The 19,031-nt window shown below is 42.4% G+C and overlaps 2 protein-coding genes across 6 annotated transcripts in view; one reads left to right on the top strand and one right to left on the bottom strand.

The window, feature by feature from the left end:
- The first annotated feature begins 511 nt into the window (after nucleotides 1-511).
- Nucleotides 512-13,978, top strand: bida (BH3 interacting domain death agonist). Of its 4 annotated transcripts, none has more exons than XM_071416385.1 (4): nucleotides 512-722; nucleotides 1,038-1,300; nucleotides 3,766-3,899; nucleotides 13,366-13,978. In XM_071416385.1, the coding sequence occupies exons 2-4, from the start codon at nucleotides 1,045-1,047 to the stop codon at nucleotides 13,567-13,569; spliced, it is 594 nt and encodes a 197-aa protein (XP_071272486.1). In that variant the 5' UTR covers nucleotides 512-722; nucleotides 1,038-1,044; the 3' UTR covers nucleotides 13,570-13,978. The 4 variants fall into 4 exon arrangements, with proteins under 4 accessions (XP_071272486.1, XP_071272488.1, XP_071272485.1 ...); XM_071416387.1 differs by lacking the exon at nucleotides 13,366-13,978 and adding an exon at nucleotides 12,938-13,239 and having other exon boundaries at nucleotides 521-722; XM_071416384.1 differs by having other exon boundaries at nucleotides 539-722; nucleotides 1,035-1,300.
- Nucleotides 13,976-19,031, bottom strand: part of bcl2l13 (BCL2 like 13) — a 43,680-nt gene continuing 38,624 nt past the window's right edge. For both annotated transcript variants that reach the window (XM_071416379.1, XM_071416380.1), the window contains exon 7: nucleotides 13,976-17,906. In XM_071416379.1, coding sequence (XP_071272480.1) covers nucleotides 16,947-17,906 — 960 coding nt within the window. In that variant the 3' untranslated portion in view covers nucleotides 13,976-16,946. The remainder of the gene's footprint in view (nucleotides 17,907-19,031) is intronic.

Below are 19,031 nucleotides of genomic sequence, written 5' to 3'. Positions count from 1 at the left end.
GCCTGTATGTATGTAATTTGGTTTAGGATTTAGAAAACGTTGTCAGCAGGGCTGGAATGGTTCACAATCACGTTTTGCCCATTTAAATAGAGTCTTCAAATTTCCTTCGCAATTAGTTTGAGATCTTCCGAGAAATGGTACACCAACACACTATAGTAGCTACAACGAGGGAGTTCCGTTAATCTTGCCTGGGCGCCCGTGTAGGCGTGTTTTGCATCGAAACTGAGGGTATTCGATTTGGAACCGGGTGGCCCGGTTTAAAGCCCACGGTGGCGTCGGCTCAAAACAAAAGTGACAACGCTTTATCTGCCTTCCCAATTAAAATAGAAAATAAAAAATGTCATGGAAAATATACGTTTCTGGATAATGCACCATGCTTTATTGACAAATGACCGAGCGGCGCAGATTAGTGTTATATTTGAGAAAGAGCGCCTCCCTCACCGCTTTTGCTCTCATGTCACGGGCCATGGGCGGTACTCCACGACTCAGCGTAATCGAATCCGCCCAATGTAGCCACATATGTCGTAAAACCAGTCGGTGGCGGGGAAATGTCCCAAACCCCCAATTTGCCCAAACTGATGGGGTGCGTGCGTGCGTGTTGTCTGGAAAGCAAGGAGAACAGCTCCGACTCGGCGGTGTCAATTAGCTTGTGTTGCTAGCAATTTCAAGCTGTAATAAGCAAGCTAAACTTTACCAGCCAATATATTTACTGTTTTTAGACGGTGAGTGAACAGAGAAAATATGTTACTATTGAGTGTATTGATATTTGCTAGCATCAACACGGGCAAAAGTTACGTTTAATAGCTAGCTAACGTTAGCTAGCTAGACTTGTTTTGTTCGCACACCATTGAATCGAATGTAGCGCGCTTCTGCAGGTTAACTACTTAGCTGCTGACTGTGCCCTCTTGGTAACGTTCAGCTAGCTAGTAAATACTTTGGGGAAAATGCATTCGTAGGAAACTCTATGAACTTTAGAGCTAGTTTATATCAGATGAAATTGCAATGGATAGATTATGTTATGCTTTTCCCTGTAGCAGAACAGCGATGGACTGTGGGGATGTTCAGTGCACTCCCCTGGTCTTTCTGACTTTCCTTCAGCAGCAGAGCTGCAGCAGTGCGGAGCTCCGGATAGAGCTGGACTCTTTGGCTCGGGAGCTGAAGCTAACCCAGGACATAAACGGCAATGGTCTGGGTCTTAACAACCACGAGGAGGGCGAGCTTCAGACAGATGGACACTTCTGCAGCAGCAGTAGGATCTTACTGGAGGGGCTTGAGCCTCAGGCTGCGCTGGCATGGCCCGGTGAGTTGGTTTTGTTTTCGTTTTTCTTTTATAGTATGATTGAAATTCCATCAGTCACATTCACTTAGTTTTGACAAGTCAAGACCCGCAGACCGTAAGGTTCTGACATTTCTGTAAAAAAAATAGTCACATATATTTGATCTTCATATGTCTGTGAAGTAAATTTTAAAGCTGCGATATGTAACTGTCAGGCGACTAGACCAAATTCACATAGAACAGTCTGTTATAGATCTGTTATTCTCATTGAAAGCAAGTCTTAGAAGCGGTAAATCTGTTTTAGGTGTGCTACTTCTATGCTTCCCGTTCTCAAGTTTCGTTTTTGCTTCTTTTACTTTTGTTTTTGTACTTTTGTAACTTCAAACAGCTGAAAATACTATTTTTGGTTACGGAAAATATCTCACAGCAGTTTAGATGGTACAATGATTCTCTACACCAGGAAATGGCAGAGTGATTTCTGCATAGTACATCTTAAAGTGAAAAAACTGGAAAGCTCTATCTGTATAAACCAATTTGAATTTGGTGCTATAAGGTTCTATCTATCTATCTATCTTTAATCACAAGCCTGAACAAATACACACGTCTTTGCCATCTCTCTCTATGTATGGTCTAGGCAGGCTAGTCAAGCCAGCAATAATGCCACTCAAGCAAAAAACAAGTCAGAAAACTTAAAGTAAATGATGTTGTCACATCATTGTTCAGTGACAGTAATTCAGCTGATGATCATAATACATTTCTTAATGTATTTGATAGTGTTCTATCTTAGTAAAATAGAATAACACTATCATTTATGTATTCAAATAGCTACAGTTTTCTTAACTCAACATGTCTAATTCATAAGTGTCAGAACCTCAAACCCAGATTGACATTTCAGAACCATAAGGTTCTATCTACAATTGCATCCCCCAAAAAACAGATTTACAAATGTCTCAGGATTTTGATACTCTGCACTTTAGGTACCTTTTTAAAGTAAGGTACTAATTGTTACCCATAAATGTTTTGATATGTATATAAAAACAGCTGCATTGGGCCTTTAACACCTCCCTAATTTGTAATGCAAACAGACCCCATCGTTTAACAACACCCCCCAAACCTCCCAATTTGCCAGTTACTCACTGAATGTATAAAAGGGGTATACCAGAAAATACGTGGTCAATAAGGGTCTGTTTAAAAACATTGTCTTACATCGTCTGTCTGAAATTAGTGTAAGGCACCCAGCTGGGGATTAATTCTGATACCATGTTTGCAAAGCACACAGACCAACAACTCATGACCTTCCAGTTACCTATATTCTGCTTGTTTAATCTGGATTTAAGCACAAAACAATGTCGAATCAAACTTGTATTGGTCAATCAAGCCCATACTTATTCCCTGAGTCATGTTAAGGTAACTAATTTACCAAGGTGCATTTGAAACCTGTCACCAGTTGTGTCATTCAGAAAGAAAGACACTTTGTGACCAAGGTTCAATCTGCACATAGCATAGTTCTGAGATATTGAGCATCAAAGATTTCACATCCCACATCTTAGAACTGTTTTGAGAATTCCTCGTTCATAACCCATTAAGGTCCTTACTATAATAGATTAGCAGAGAGCTTTGGAACTATTTTTGTTATTGGTCTATTAACCAATTTACCACATGGTGATGTCACCTTGGAAAGCCGGAACTTCCGCCCATGCAAACCTGCTGATTTAGAAGGTCCTGTGTAGATAGTTGCTGGTTGAAAATACAATCAGGAAACAACACTGATACATTTCTTTCACAATTTTAGAGCTTTAGTTTAATCAGCTGTTGTGCAATATGATACAAAACACAGTAAAACCTCATTTTTACTGCACTGGGTTTAAAACAAATGTATGTTAATGAGTTCACACAACAACAAAAAAGCAGAGAACCATTCACACAGACCCGATACCTGTGTTTTGGTTACAGGGTCTGTGAAAATGCAGGAATCATGACTAGGTCTTTATGTGGGTTTTATTTTACCATGGGGCAATTTCATGGTAAAATAATGATTCTGAGACGATGCCAAAAAAAAACAATGATTACAAAGTTCAACAAACCATACAACTCTATGCACAAGGATGACTTGTATGGTTTGTTTAACTTTGCAATCATTGGTTTTTGTTTGGCATACATTTTAAAGTGAAACATCTGAGTCCCAGCATTCTGTTACTGTGGAATTGCCCCATGGTTTTTACCCCCTACCCCTTTCAGATATGTAAAAAAGCTGGCATGGTAAAATAGTGGGATTTTTGTCTGTATATGAAAAGGATATTAGAAAAGGGGCAGTATATATACTGCTGGACATCTTAGCTTTATTGTACTATGTGACAGGGATCTGGCACATCTGGGTTGAACCGTTGTGTAAGTGATTGAAAATGATACTGTGTTGACATCAAAATGTGGATACTTTGTAGCTGTTCATATTCAATATGATTTTGACTAACATGCTCTTTGCCCTCCAGATAACCCTGCCGATGAAGAAGCCCTCAGAGGTGTTGCTGCAGGGCTGATTGAAATAGCTGATCAGCTTGAGCGTAGTGTGATGGCCCAGGCTGCTGAGAATCTGACCAAGAAACTGCAGAAGTATTCCATTGGGGTAAGTTTCTGGAATCCTTGTTACTTGGATTGCTCAGAACTATACTGAACAAAAATATAAAGGCAACATGTGAAGTGTTGGTCCCATGTTTCATGAGCTGAAATAAAAGATCCTCGATTTATTTTTTTCATACGCACAAAATGCTTATTTCTCTCACATTTTGTGCACAATTTTGATTACATCCTTGTTAGTGAGCATTTCTCCTTTTCCAAGATAATCCATCCACCTAACAGGTGTGGCATATCAAGAAGCTGGGAAATCCCCCTGGATAGATGACAAATTGTATGGTTGAGGGATGAGGCAAATAAGTCTGACAACACAGCAGACTGGCAAACATACAGTAAATTGAGATCACTAAACAAAAAGAAGAAACTATACTATGTAACAAAGATAAATTATATAAAGAATGATGGTAAAAAACTCTGGAGTACTTTAAACTAAATCCTAGGCAAGAAAGCAAAGTCCGGCTCCATCCTTCATTGAGGCAGATGGCTTGTTCATAACAAAACCCTTTGACATTGCCAACTACTTTAATAACTTTTTTGTTGACAAGATCAGCAAATTTAGTTATGACATGCAAACAACAAAGGCCGTGCCTTCATATTCATGCATAATGGACCAAATAATGAAAGACAAGCACTAGTTTGTGGGTGTGGAAGAAGCAAAACATTTTTATTGCCATCTATAAATAAGGACAAACCACCCGGTACTGAAAACCTGGATGGTAAATTGCTGAGGTTGGTTGTGGAATACATTGTGACTCCTGTTTGCAACATCTTCAATTTTAGTCTGGAAAACAGTGTGTGCCCTCAGACATGGAGGGAGGCAAAGGTCATTCCACTACCCAAGAATAGCTGAGCACCCTTCAATGGTTCAAACAGCCGACCAATCAGCCTGTTAAGTGCTTAGCAAACCTTTGGGAAAAATTGTTTGATCAAATAGTTATTTTACAGAAAACAGTTAACAGACTTTCAGCATGCTTATAGGGAAGGGCTCAACATGTTCAGCACTGACACAAATGACTGATGATTGGCTGAAAGAAATTGATAGTAAGAAGATTGTGGAAGCAATTTTTTTATACTTCAGTGCAGCTTTTGATGTCATTGATCCTAACCTATTGCTGAAAAAAACTTAGGTGTTATGGATTTGCATCCTCTGCCTTTATAATGGATTTAGTTACCTATCTAATAGAAAACAGAGGATGTTTGTTAATGGAAGCTTCTCGCATGCAAATTCAGTTGAGTGTGGTGTACCGCAGGGCAGCCGAGCCGGCTAGGGCCATTATTGTTTTCTGTTTTTACCATTGACCTTCCACCGACCTTGAATAAAGCCTGTGTGTCTATGTACGCTGATGACTCAACAGTATACATGTCAGCTGCAACAGTAAAATAAATAACTGACACCCTTAACATAGAGCTCCAGTCAGTTTTAGAATGGGTAACTAGCAATAGGCTGGTGTTAAATTTCTCAAAAACTAAAAGTATCATTTTTGGGACAAATCTTTCGCTAAATGCTAAACCTTGTTTTAGCTCTATAATTTCATGTGGCTATTGAGCAAGTTGAGGAGACTAAACTGCTGGGTGTAACCCTAGATAGCAAGCTGTCATGGTCAAGACATACAGTGAGGGAAAAAAGTATTTGATCCCCTGCTGATTTTGTACGTTTGCCCACTGACAAAGAAATTATCAGTCTATAATTTTAATGGTAGGTTTATTTGAACAGTGAGAGACAGAATAACAACAAAAATATCCAGAAAAATGCATGTCAAAAATGTTATAAATTGATTTGCATTTTAATGAGGGAAATAAGTATTTGACCCCTTCTCAATCAAAAAGATTTCTGGCTCCCAGGTGTCTTTCATACAGGTAACGAACGGAGATTAGGAGCACACTCTTAAAAGGAGTGCTCCTAATCTCAGTTTCTTACCTGTATAAAAGATACCTGTCCACAGAAGCAATCAATCAATCAGATTCCAAACTCTCCACCATGGCCAAGACCAAAGAGCTCTCCAAGGATGTCAGGGACAAGATTGTAGACCTACACAAGGCTGGAATGGGCTACAAGACCATCGCCAAGCAGCTTGGTGAGAAGGTGACAACAGTTTCTGTGATTATTCGCAAATGGAAGAAACACAAAAGAACTGTCAATCTCCCTCAGCCTGGGGCTCCATGCAAGATCTCACCTCGTGGAGTTGCAATGATCATGAGAACGGTGAGGAATCAGCCCAGAACTACACAGGAGGATCTTGTCAATGATCTCAAGGCAGCTGGGACCATAGTCATCAAGAAAACAATTGGTAACACACTATGCCGTGAAGGACTGAAATCCTGCAGCGCCCGCAAGGTCCCCCTGCTCAAGAAAGCACATATACATGCCCGTCTGAAGTTTGCCAATGAACATCTGAATGATTCAGAGGACAACTGGGTGAACGTGTTGTGGTCAGATGAGACCAACATGGAGTTCTTTGGCATCAACCCAACTTGCCGTGTTTGGAGGAGGAGGAATGCTGCCTATGACCCCAAGAAACCATCCCCACCGTCAAACATGGAGGTGGAAACATTATGCTTTGGGGGTGTTTTTCTGCTAAAGGGACAGGACAACTTCACCGCATCAAAGGGACGATGGACGGGGCCATGTACCGTCAAATGTACCGTCAAACCCTCAGCCAGGGTATTGAAAATGGGTCGTGGATGGGTATTCCAGCATGACAATGACCCAAAACACACGGCCAAGGCAACAAAGGAGTGGCTCAAGAAGAAGCACATTAAGGTCCTGGAGTGGCCTAGCCAGTCTCCAGACCTTAATCCCATAGAAAATCTGTGGAGGGAGCTGAAGGTTCGAGTTGCCAAACGTCAGCCTCGAAACCTTAATGACTTGAAGAAGATCTGCAAAGAGGAGTGGGACAAAATCCCTCCTGAGATGTGTGCAAACCTGGTGGCCAACTACAAGAAACGTCTGACCTCTGTGATTGCCAACAAGGGTTTTGCCACCAAGTACTAAGTCATGTTTTGCAGAGGGGTCAAATACTTATTTCCCTCATTAAAATGCAAATCAATTCATAACATTTTTGACATGCGTTTTTCTGGATTTTTTTGTTGATATTCTGTCTCTCACTGTTCAAATAAACCTACCATTAAAATTATAGACTGATCATTTCTTTGTCAGTGGGCAAACGTACAAAATCAGCAGGGGATCAAATACTTTTTTCCCTCACTGTATACACTTAATGGTTGCTAAAATGGGAAGAGGTCTGTTCGTGATAGGGCGTTCTGCCTTCTTGACATCTCAGTCGACCAAACATGTCCAACTGGGTCAAGTTCTGTTGCACCTGGACTACTGCCCAGCTGTGTGGTCACGGCAAAGAACGACATACGTAAATTGCAGTTGGTCCAGAACAAACCGCACATATCGCTCTTAGATGTACACAGAGGGAAAGTGTCAGTAACATGCATGTAAGTCTTTCCTTGCTCGGCCTCCTGAGTGGCGTAGTGGTCTAAGGCACTGCATCGCAGTGCTAGAGACGTCACTAAAGACCCGGGTTCGATACCAGGCTGTCGCAGCCGGCCGCAACTGGGAAACCCATGAGGCGTCGCACAATTGGCCCAGCATCGTCCGGGTTAGGGGAGGGTTTGGCCGGCCGGGATGTCCTTGTCCCATCGCACTCTAGCTGACTTCGGTCGCCAGCTGTACGGTGTTTCCTCTGACACATTGGTGCGGCTGGCTTCCAGGTTAAGCGAGCAGTGTGTCAAGAAGCAGCGCGGCTTGGCAGGGTCATGTTTCAGAGGACGCATGGCTCTCGACCTTCGCCTCTCCCGAGTCCGTACTGGAGTTGCAGCGATGGGACAAGACTGTAACGACCAATTAGATATCACAAAATTGTGGAGAAAAAGGGGTAAAAATGTTCAAACAGATTAAGTCTCCTGGCTCAAAGTTGAGGAGAGATTGACTGCATCACTATTGGTCTTTGTGTGAGGTGTTGATGAGTTGAAGTTGTCTGTTCAAGCAGTTGGCACACAGTTCAGACACTCATTGGTACAAGACATGCAACCAGAGGTCTCTTCAGGTCCAGAACAGAGGCTGGGAAACACACAGTATTAAATAGAGCCATGACTACTATGAACGCTCTGCCACCCCAGGTAACTCAAGCTAGCAACAAAACCTTTTAAAATAACACCCTGTGGCGCAATCCTTTACCGTGCGTTGCCACTTTAAGAGCGCATCTGCAGTAAGGAAGGAGAAGATAAAGACGGCTCTTTCAGCTCTCTGGGAAGGCGCTCTTGGTTGGCGCGACAGTTTGATTGTGTGTGCTATGCTGCAGAAGTCTTTGTTTATTTTTAGCGTGTTTGAGTTAAACACTTTATAAACTAATCATCGGTGTGACCGCACTAGGTCGTGGTTGTTATCGTTTGGGACCTCACCGGTTATGGATCAGTAGACATTGTTGCGAAGCTTTGACATACAAACCATCAGACAGTACCACTGCAAGCCTGAAGTCAACAGCTAAGATCTCTCTTGCTCTCTCTCTTTATCTTCCCTCTATCGTTCCAGTGCTTTACACTGCAGAAGACTTTCTATTTTTCAAATGCACTTCCCGTTGATGTTCATTAGCGCTGGACTATTATTGCCCTGCCAGAAGTACTTGGGTTGATATTTTAGTTAAAAGGGAGGTTGCTTGCAAGTTGTGTATTGTTAGTTGAACTGTATTGAGGTGGTGTGTACTAATGACATGTGGCCGAGAAGATTGTGGACATTTTAAGGCCTTGTTTTGTCTATGAACAGCCTCCACACTCCTGCACTGGAAGGTAATACAGATTATTGCAAATCCTCTGTTCATGACTGGGTTCTTTCTTGTAAATTGTTTTTATGAAGTTGCCGTTCAATTGCTCTGCCATTATTATATGAGGTATTATTGGTGGGGTTACCCCTGTGCTGTGACGTGGGTGTTATATGGTGCATCTTCTCTTTTCTCTCCTCTGGCAAACAGGCTACACTCTAGGCAGTCTCTTCTGCTGATGTGTGTGGGTCTGGTAGTGGTACTCTCTCTATTCTACTCTTTTCCTTTCGGCATGGTTAATACCTGCTTGCCGCCCGAACAAAATCTTTATCTTTACCCCTCTAATAAATACCGCTACAACCTTACCCCACAAAGGGGCTGTGAAGAGACACAGCCATTTTATACATAATGTATTGTAATTTGCACTGTATTTATGTATTAGACCTAGATATTGTGTGTATGTACTAGAGGTCGACCGATTTATGATTTTTCAACACCGATACCGATTATTGGAGGACCAAAAAAAGCTGATACCGAATAATCGGCTGATTTTTATTTATTTATATTTATTTGTAATAATGACAATTACAACAATACTGAATGAACACTTATTTTAACTTAATATCAAAGGCTGCACTGAAATCTAACAGTACAGCTCCCACATTCTTCTTATCAATTTCTTTCAATCAATCAGCAGTCATTTGTGTCGGTGCAGTACATAGTGTCCTCCTTTTTTATTTATTTATTTGTAATAATGACAATTACAACAATACTGAATGAACACTTATTTTAACTTAATATAATACATCAATAAAATCAATTTAGCTTCAAATAAATAATGAAACATGTTCGATTTGGTTTAAATAATGCAAAAACAAAGTGTTGGAGAAGAAAGTAAAAGTGCAATATGTGCCATGTAAGAATGCTAACGTTTAAGTTCCTTGCTCAGAACATGAGAACATATGAAAGCTGGTGGTTCCTTTTTACATGAGTCTTCAATATTCCCAGGTAAGAAGTTTTAGGTTGCAGTTATTATAGGACTATTTGTCTCTATACCATTTGTATTTCATTAACCTTTGACTATTGGATGCTCTTATAGGCACTTCAGTATTGCCAGTGTAACAGTATAGCTTCCGTCCCTGTCCTCGCTCCTACCTGGGCTCGAACCAGGAACACATCAACAACAGCCACCCTCGAAGCAGCGTTACCCATGCAGAGCAAGGGGAACAACTACTCCAAGTCTCAGAGCGAGTGACGTTTTAAACGCTATTAGTGCGCACCCCACTAACTAGCTAGCCATTTCACATCGGTTACACCAGCCTAATCTCGGGAGTTGATAGGCTTGAAGTCATAAACAGCGCAATGCTTGAAGCACAACGACGGGCTGCTGGCAAAACGCACGAAAGTGCTGTTTGAATGAATGCTTACGAGCCTCTTGGTGCCTACCATCGCTCAGTCAGACTGCTCTATCAAATCATAGACTGAGTTATAACATAATAACACACAGAAATACGAGCCTTAGGTCATTAATATGGTCGAATCCGGAAACTATCATCTCGAAAACAAGACGTTTATTCTATTTTATCTAACGGGTGGCATCCATAGGTCTAAATATTCCTGTTACATTGCACAACCTTCAATGTTATGTCATAATTACGTAAAATTCTGGCAAATTAGGCGGCCCAAACTGTTGCATATACCCTGACTCTGCGCGCAATGAACGCAAGAGAAGTGACACAATTTCACCTGGTTAATATTGCCTGCTAACCTGGATTTCTTTTAGCTAAATATGCAGGTTTAAAAATATATACTTCTGTGTATTGATGCATTGATGTTTATGGTTAGGTACACGTTGGAGCAACGATACGTACCGCATCGATTATATGCAACGCAGGACACGCTAAATAAACTAGTAATATCATCAACCATGTGTAGTTAACTAGTGATTATGATTGATTGATTTTTGTTTTTTATAAGATAAGTTTAATGCTAGCTAGCAACTTACCTTGGCTTACTGCATTCGCGTAACAGGCAGGCTCCTCGTGGAGTGCAATGTAATCAGGTGGTTAGAGCGTTGGACTAGTTAACTGTAAGGTTGCAAGATTGAATCCCCCGAGCTGACAAGGTAAAAATCCGTCGTTCTGCCCCTGAATGAGGCAGTTAACCCACCGTTCCTAGGCCGTCATTGAAAATAAGAATGTGTTAACTGACTTGCCTAGTTAAATAAAGGTGGGGGAAAATAAGAAAATAAAAAAATCGGCCAAATCGGTGTCCGAAAATACAGATTTCCAATTGTTATGAAAACTTGAAATCGGCCATAATTAAAATCGGCCATTCCGATTAATCGGTCGACGTCTAGTATGTACTGATGTGCAGGCTGTGTGACATTTTAAATGTATGTGTTTCAGTCCTTGGCTAATAATGTTCTGTATGTCATGTTTCATGTGGACCCCAGGAAGAGTAGCTGATGCTTTTGCAGCGGCTAATTGGGATCCTAATTAAATACTAAAGTGCTTTGCGAAAGTATTCATCTCCCTGAGGAAAAATGCTATTTTGTTGCATTACAACCTGTAATTTAAATAGATTTTTATTTGGATTTCATGAAATGGACATACACAAAATAGTCCAAATTGGTGAATTGAAAGGGGGAAAAACTTGTTTAAAAAAAAATCTGAACAGTGGTGCATGCATATGTATTCAACCCTTTGCTAAGAAGCCCCTAAAGATCTGGTGCAACCAATTACCTTCAGAAGTCACATAATTAGTTCGATTGCACAGAGGTGGACTTTAAGTGTTACATGATCTAAGTGTATATATACACCTGTTCTGAAAGGCCCCAGAGTCTGCAACACCACTAAGCAAGGGGCACCATGAAGACCAAGGAGCTCTCCAAACAGGTCAGAGACAAAGTTGTGGAGAAGTACAGATCAGGGTTGGGTTATAAAAAAATATCTGAAACTTTAAACATCCCACGGAGCACCATTAAATCCATTATTAAAGAATATATCAACAAACCTGCCAAGAGAGGGCTGCCCACCAAAACTCACAGACCAGGCAAAGAGGGCATTAATCAGAGAGGCAACAAAGAGACCAAAGATAATCCTGAAGGAGCTGCAAAGCTCCACATCGGAGATTGGAGTATCTGTACATAGGACCACTTTAAGCCATACACTCCACAGAGCTGGGCTTTACGGAAGAGTGGCCAGAAAAGCCATTGCTTAAAGAAAAAAATAAGCAAACATGTTTGGTGTTCACCAAAAGGCATGTGGGAGACTCCCCAAACATATGGAAGAAGGTACTCTGGTTAGATGAGCTTAAAATTTATATTTTTGGCCATCAAGGAAAACGCTATGCCTGGCGCAAACCCAACACCTCTCATCACCCCGAGAACACCATCATGATGTGATGTTTTTCATCGGCGGGTACTGGGAAACTGGTCAGAATTGAAGGAATGATGGATGGTGCTAAATACAGGGAAATTCTTGAGGGAAACCTATTTCAGTCTTCCAGAGATTTGAGACTGGGACGGAGGTTCACCATCCAGCAGGATAATGACCTTAAGCATACTGCTATAGCAACACTCGAGTGGTTTAATGGGAAACATTTAAATGTATTGGAATGACCTAGTCAAAGCCCAGACCTCAATCCAATTGAGAATCTGTGGTATGACCTAAAGATTGCTGTACACCAGCGGAACCAATCCAACTTGAAGGTGCCGGAGCAGTTTCGCTTTGAAGAATGGACGAAAATCTCAGTGGCTAGATGTGCCAAGCTTCTAGAGACATACCCCAAGAGACTTGCAGCTGTAATTGCTGCAAAAGGTGGCTTTACAAAGTATTGACTTTGGGGGGGTGAATAGTTATGCCTGCTCAAGTTCTGTTTTTTTGTCTTTATTTCTTGTTTGTTTCACACACAAAAAATTGCATCTTCAAAGTGGTAGGCATGTTGTGTAAATCAAATGATACAAATCCCCCACAAAAATTAATTTTAATTCCAGGTTGTAAAGCAACAAAATAGGAAAAATGCCAATGGGGTGAATACTTTTGCAAATCACTGTAAACAGCATCATTACACAGGTACACCTTCTGCTGGGAACAATAAAAGGCCTCTAAAATGTGCAGTTTGTCACACAACACCACAGATGTCTCATGTTGTAAGAAAGCGTGCAATTGGCATGCTGACTGCAGGAATGTCCACTAGAGCTGTTGCCAGAGAACTTAATGTTAATTTCTCTACAATAAGCCACCTCCAATGTCATTTTTAGAGAATTTGGCAGTACATCCAACCATCTCAGACCACATGTAACCATGCCAGCCCAGGATCTCATCTGGCTTCTTCTTGGGATCGTCTGAGACCAGCCACCTGGACAGCTGATGAAACTGAGGCGTATTTCTGTCAGTAATAAAGCCCTTTATTACAGGCTGGGCCTGGCTCCCTGGTGGGTGGCTGCTCCCCTGCCCAGTCATGTGAAATCCAATTGATTGATTTCCTTATGAACTGTAACTCAGTAAAACTGTTAATTTTTGCATGTTGCATTTAGATTTTTGTTCAGTGTAGATATGGAATGTATGTCCAAATCATGGTGTTGCTGCTGTGAATTGAAACCACAGGGGTTATAAAATATAATCTAGTAACGGGTATAAGATTAATCCATAAGTATGTCACGAGTCTGATGTCTGTGTGTTTCCTCAGCTGTGGAAGCACCACCTAGCCCTGGAAGTGGAGTGGGTGAAGAAGCAGGGCCTGGGCCCCGTGCTGGACTATCTACCACAGGAGAAGGTGATCATGGCCCTCACTCTGACCCTGGTGAAGGGGGTGTGTGAGCACGCCCCCCTGCTGCTCCGTAATCTGTTCAGCACAGCAGTTCAGTTCATAAACCCTACCGTGGCCAGGTGACTTCAAAACAGACCCCAAACTCTACGGACTCCCCACTCAGGACGTACACTGAGCCTGATTACCAATCAGTAGTGAGTGGGACATTTAGTTCAGGGGCACATTCATTTTCTTAACAAGCTGCTCCGTAAATGTATAACTTCCAATCATTTTTGTGAAAAGATATGAAAGTGTTTGCCACTGGATTTGGAAACTTCAGTGCTTTATTTGACAAGTTCTGATACTGAAAGGGATGGAGAAGTATCATGCATCGTCTGCTGTTTTCACTTCCACATTGTGCTTAAATGATTTCTGTAACAATACATGGCTTCCTCAAAAGGGATAAATCCCCTTTTGTTTTTGTTAAATGCCTTTTGGTTTGTTTTATGCATAGAGATCCATTTAAAATAAACTTAAGAGTAATAAAATGTAAGGGAGAACCATTTTATTAACGTGTCCAAAACCACAACGATGCAGTTTACATTATGTATTCTGGTCTCAAATTGCCAAGATGGGGATTTTACATCCATACTGTACTTTCCAAATACTCAGTTTCCAGGTACATTTCAGATCATTTGCATACCTATTATCTAACACACATTTGCATTCAATGGAACAAAACCATCTATGGTCATTTGTCTCTCCACACAACTACCCCAAACCACACATGGTTGTATTTTGTACACTTGGCTAAACAGAAGTGAGTTGCGTGCATCTTTAGTTTTGACATTGACCAAGTAAGCTGTGGGAATCCACTGACCAGTGAACACAACAAAGCTGGAACCACTACTACTTTTTCACTTGGATCAAGTGTTCACATTTCATGCTCCAGACTTAGGTGCCCAGTAAAAAAAAAAGTGTTATTTTTGTACTCTTGACACCTGAGGCCTACAGTGTAGATTTTAGTTTTAGATTCACATTGTACCCAACTAACAGGAAGATATGTTTCCCTTAGTGGGAATGTTGCCTATGTTGATTGTCTGTGGCAGGGCTGGCATGTGTCATTCCTACTCTTCAAGTTGTGGACAGACCTCCACTCTGACTTGAGAAATAGAGGGAGCTGACCCCTTCAAGAGAAGGTTAGGTAGTAGTGGGAAGAAGCCAGCAGACGCTTTGTAAGTCTCTGTACAAGGTAGGCACGCTATGGGGTTACAGCGGAATGGCAAGGCAGTGCTGGGTGGGAAGTTTGGGCCAGCCGAGGGGCAAAACATCGGGGTTGAGGACAGGGTAGCTGAAGAAAGGCAGTCCCTGTGAAGTTAGACTGGGGGAGTTGGGAATGAGAGCATAAATTGATTCAAGATTAAACTAATTTCTCCTTCTGATTTTATAGTCTCAACAGATGAAAGATGACTACTTGATTTCAAGTTTTATATTTAAATCTTAAACCTAATATCCCTCTTGAACACGACTTGTGTTGAACAAATGAATATGAAATTCAGGGTCTTGGTGCAGTCATTCCCAACCCTCCATTCCCTGTCAGAGCACATGGTACAGTACATGGAACATTATTGACCATGGTGCCATCATGGTTAAGCTGGCTTTAGTTTCACTCACACAAACACAATAGTTAACACACAAAAGGTTGATAGTGACCATTGACAGTTCTATACCAGATAATCTAAATGCCTATTTTCAAGGAGATGGTTAGTAATCAAACGCAACGGTGTATGCCACTCTGGCTGTGAGCTGCGGTAGTCTTTATCCTCTTTTTTTTTTACATTCAAAATCTATTTAATTAAAGATACTACTGCAATATGATCACAAATCGTAACTATCTAAAGCTATAAGAGACACAGGAGTCTGTTTACTAAATGACTGAAATTAGTTAGTGACAAATGAATTGAGTCATGGCATCCTATTCACATCTTAAAGTGGAATCCCTCAATTTCCCAAAACTTAACAAAATAACACTTAGGTGATGTAGTAAGTGACTGGAAAGAAGTAGATAAACATACACTATGTGGACACCCCTTCAAATTAGTGGATTCGGGCACATCCGTTGCAATGCTAAGCGTCGGCTGGAGTGGTGTAAAGCTCGCCGCCATTGGACACGAGCGATGAATCACGGTTCATCATCTGGCAGTCCCGACGGACAAATCTGGGTTTGGTTGATGGCAGGAGAACGCTACCTGCCCCAATGCATAGTGCCAACTGTAAAGTTAGGTGGAAGAGGAATAATGGTCTGGGGCTGTATTTCATGGTTCAGGCTTGGCCCCTTAGTTCCAGTGAAGGGAAATCTTAATGATAAAGCATACAATGACATTCTAGACAATTCTGTGCTTCCAACTTTGTGCCAACAGTTTGGGGAAGGCCCTTTCCTGTTTCAGCATGACAATGCCCCCGTGCACAAAGCAAGGTCCAAACAGAAATAGTTTGTCGAGATCGGTGTGGAAAAACTTGACTGGCTTGCACAGAGCCCTGAACTCAATCCCATCGAACACCTTTGGGATGAATTGGAACGCTGACTACGAGCCAGACCTAATCGCCTAACAGCAGTGCCAGACCTCCCTAATGCTCGTGGCTGAATGGAAGCAAGTCCCCGCAGCAATGTTCCAACATCTAGTGGAAAGCCTTCCCAAAAGAGTGGAGGCTGTTGTAGCAGCAAAGAGGGGACAAACTCCATATTAATGCCCTTGATTTTGGAATGAAATGTTGAAATGAAATGTGTCCACATACTTTTGGTCATGTGTATCTACTTTACATTTAAGTGCGATATTATTAATCCCTATCAAGTGCTCTATGAAAAATATTGTCTCTTTATGGGGCTCAATTCTGCAGAAATATTTTATAGGCACATCAGTGTCTCCAGTACAGTGAATTCTAAAAACAAATCAAAAGTCTAATCATGATTAGTTAATTGCCATAAAAAACAAACATGCTCATCTAATCCTTGAAGACAGGTTTCCTTTTCAGAGGACATAATGTGATCAGAACTTAGATTTTTGTATATGAAAATATTGGAATAGCTTCCCTTTTCCCTGCAATAGAACAGGGAATTCGGACTCTTCTGCGCTACACCCACTAGGCTCTGAGGACAAAGAGGTACCCCAAGCTCCAGCCGAGAGAGTAACATACAAACAGGGTGTGTCTGTGACGTGCATCCGCATGGCACCGAACAGAACCAAGCACCCGGAAAACATAGAAACCGCTAGAAAATTTGACAAATGTCCTTTCCAGTTTGAGAGGTGATGGGTTGGAGGCAGCAACTGAAGAAAAACATATCAAATTGCCAGATGAGCAGAGAGGAGAACGGGGGAAAACAAAAATGGAGAGAAGGAAAATAAGTAATTGTTCACATGGTGTGTCCACCTGGTAGTGGCGGGCCCAGATTAGCAGCAGTGAGCCAGGCAGGGACCAGGGAGGAGGTGAGGTCTGCAACCCGGTTCAGGAGCACTGCTAGGCTACTTCTTCCGGTGGGTCATGACTCCCCAGGTCACCACAGCAACAAGGGCCACCAGAGCAGCTCCACCATACAGCAGCACTGGGATCTCCGACTTGGGCTCTGGTTCCGTCTGCACTGGGGGCTCCTCGGCTGGGGCGACAGGAGCTGGGAGTGCCTCCAGGAGGGGTGCTGCAGCCGGCTCCAGCACAGTCTCTGACTGAGGTTCAGGCTGGGGCTCCTCTGGAACTGGCTCTGGCGGTGCTGCGACTGGCTCTGGAACAGGCTCTGGTTCTGGAACTGGCTTTGCTGATGGGGGAGTAGAGGGTGCCTTGGCGGGGGATGGTGGTGCTGCCTCCACAACAGGGGCAGGCTCAGGCTCAATCATAGGGTCTGGAGCAGAGGGCTCGGGCTCTGACACGGGGACAGACGATGGGGCATGCAGCTCTGACAGAACTGCTGACAGGGGAGCAGGCGTCTCTATGATGACCGGCTCCTCCAGATATACCACAACGGGCTCTGGGGCTGCTGGGACAGGAAGCGGGGTGTCATCCCTAAACTCCGCCCTCAGCTCAGCCAGCTCGCTCTCCGTCCCCAGCACACTCAGCATGCTCTCCTGCAACTCGGCCCCACCCTCACCCTCTTCTGCGTCCTCTCGCTCCACGTGCACAATGTCAGAGTTGGAGGAGTTGTTCTCACTGCGCTCCTCAGCCAGGGCGCCCTCGTTGCTGTCCAGACTCTTGACATCTTCGGGGTGGTCCATCATGCTCACCTGTGCCCAGGAATCGTTGCCTGCCAGAGACACGGGTAAGCTCTCTGTCTGCCAGCTGCCCGGCCCACTGCTGTCTCCAGTGCCCAGCAGCGACGCGGGGGGACTGAGCTGGCCAGGAAGCTGTTCTCCAGACAGGATGTAGATGTCGTTGCTGTCCTCGGCTATGATCACGCCCTGCTCCTCCTCTTCCTCCAGGCTAAACACTGTACCCTAAAGAGAGGAGAGAGGTCAGTGTGGAACCAAACAATTACAAGTTAGTGCTTTATTAAAAGTGAAAATGGCTAATAGGTTATAAGCATATTACATTTCAATTAGTAAAAAACTTATGCCAGTGGCACTACATAGCCCACTATTTAAAAAAAAAGAAGTGTCAATCAAAATTCTACAATTTGTTGTAAATTTCCAAGCAACATTACAAAAATGTATGACGCAAATCTGAGAAACAGTCACCACCTGAAACCCCAACATCAGCTCATCGGAGGCTACTGTACAGTTATCTTGAAACTACAGAAGTAGCCAAACTGCATTATCGTAATTACCAAAGACCTGCTGTGTTGACTTCCTGCTGCTCATTCTCAGGAAGACAGAGGATATCACAACACTTCATGTATATTTCTGTGGTTTATTGTCAACTGCTTTGTGAAGAGGCAGTTTTACCCTCCCCTTGATGAATACAACTCCCATAAATAAAATACACACCCGTGACAAGTTACATACATCAAATATACACCACTGACAAAGGGCCATAGCCCATGGGAGGGATCGACTAGTGTAAAACCTCAAGAACAGCTGCATCTATTATTCACTGTGGCATAAATAATTCTGACAGTGGTGAAACAGACTTCTAAAAAGGTCTCAGAGAGCTGTATGTCTGTAGCTGTTCTTGGCTGACTGACTATAGGGCAATGGGAACAAGCTAGAAGACAATCAAACCAAGCTCGTGATCAATGATGGATTGGTATAATATATATATATAAAAAAATAAACCCTGGACCGCTGATGCTATGTATGGTCCAATTAGTACTCCCTTATAATAAAGAACCAGTCAAAAGTTAGGACACACCTACTCATTCAAGGGTTTTTCTTTATTTGTCCTATTTTCTACATTGTAGAATAAAAGTGAAGACATCAAAACTATGAAGTAAGCAAAAGTGTTAAACAAATCAAAATATATTTTATATTTGAGATTCTTCAAAGTAGCCACCCTTTGCCTTGATGACAGCTTTGCACACGCTTTGCATTCTCTCAACCAACCTCACGAGGTAGTCACCTGGAATGCATTTCAATTAACAGGTGTGCCTTGTTAAATGTTTGTTTGTGGATTTTTTTTAAGCT

This window comes from Salvelinus alpinus, chromosome 9 (genome assembly GCF_045679555.1).
Source record: "Salvelinus alpinus chromosome 9, SLU_Salpinus.1, whole genome shotgun sequence".
NCBI classification, from domain to species: Eukaryota; Metazoa; Chordata; class Actinopteri; order Salmoniformes; family Salmonidae; genus Salvelinus; species Salvelinus alpinus.
This window is presented reverse-complemented; position numbering and strand designations above follow the sequence as displayed.

What these genes read in the sequence shown, in the direction of transcription:
- bida (XM_071416385.1), top strand. Translation starts at nt 1,045, where the DNA reads ATGGACTGTGGGGATGTTCAGTGCACTCCCCTGGTCTTTCTGACTTTC. An exon ending in GGCTGCGCTGGCATGGCCCG is followed by an intron (nt 1,301 to 3,765) that starts GTGAGTTGGTTT and finishes TTTGCCCTCCAG; the next exon opens with ATAACCCTGCCGATGAAGAA. An exon ending in TGCAGAAGTATTCCATTGGG is followed by an intron (nt 3,900 to 13,365) that starts GTAAGTTTCTGG and finishes GTGTTTCCTCAG; the next exon opens with CTGTGGAAGCACCACCTAGC.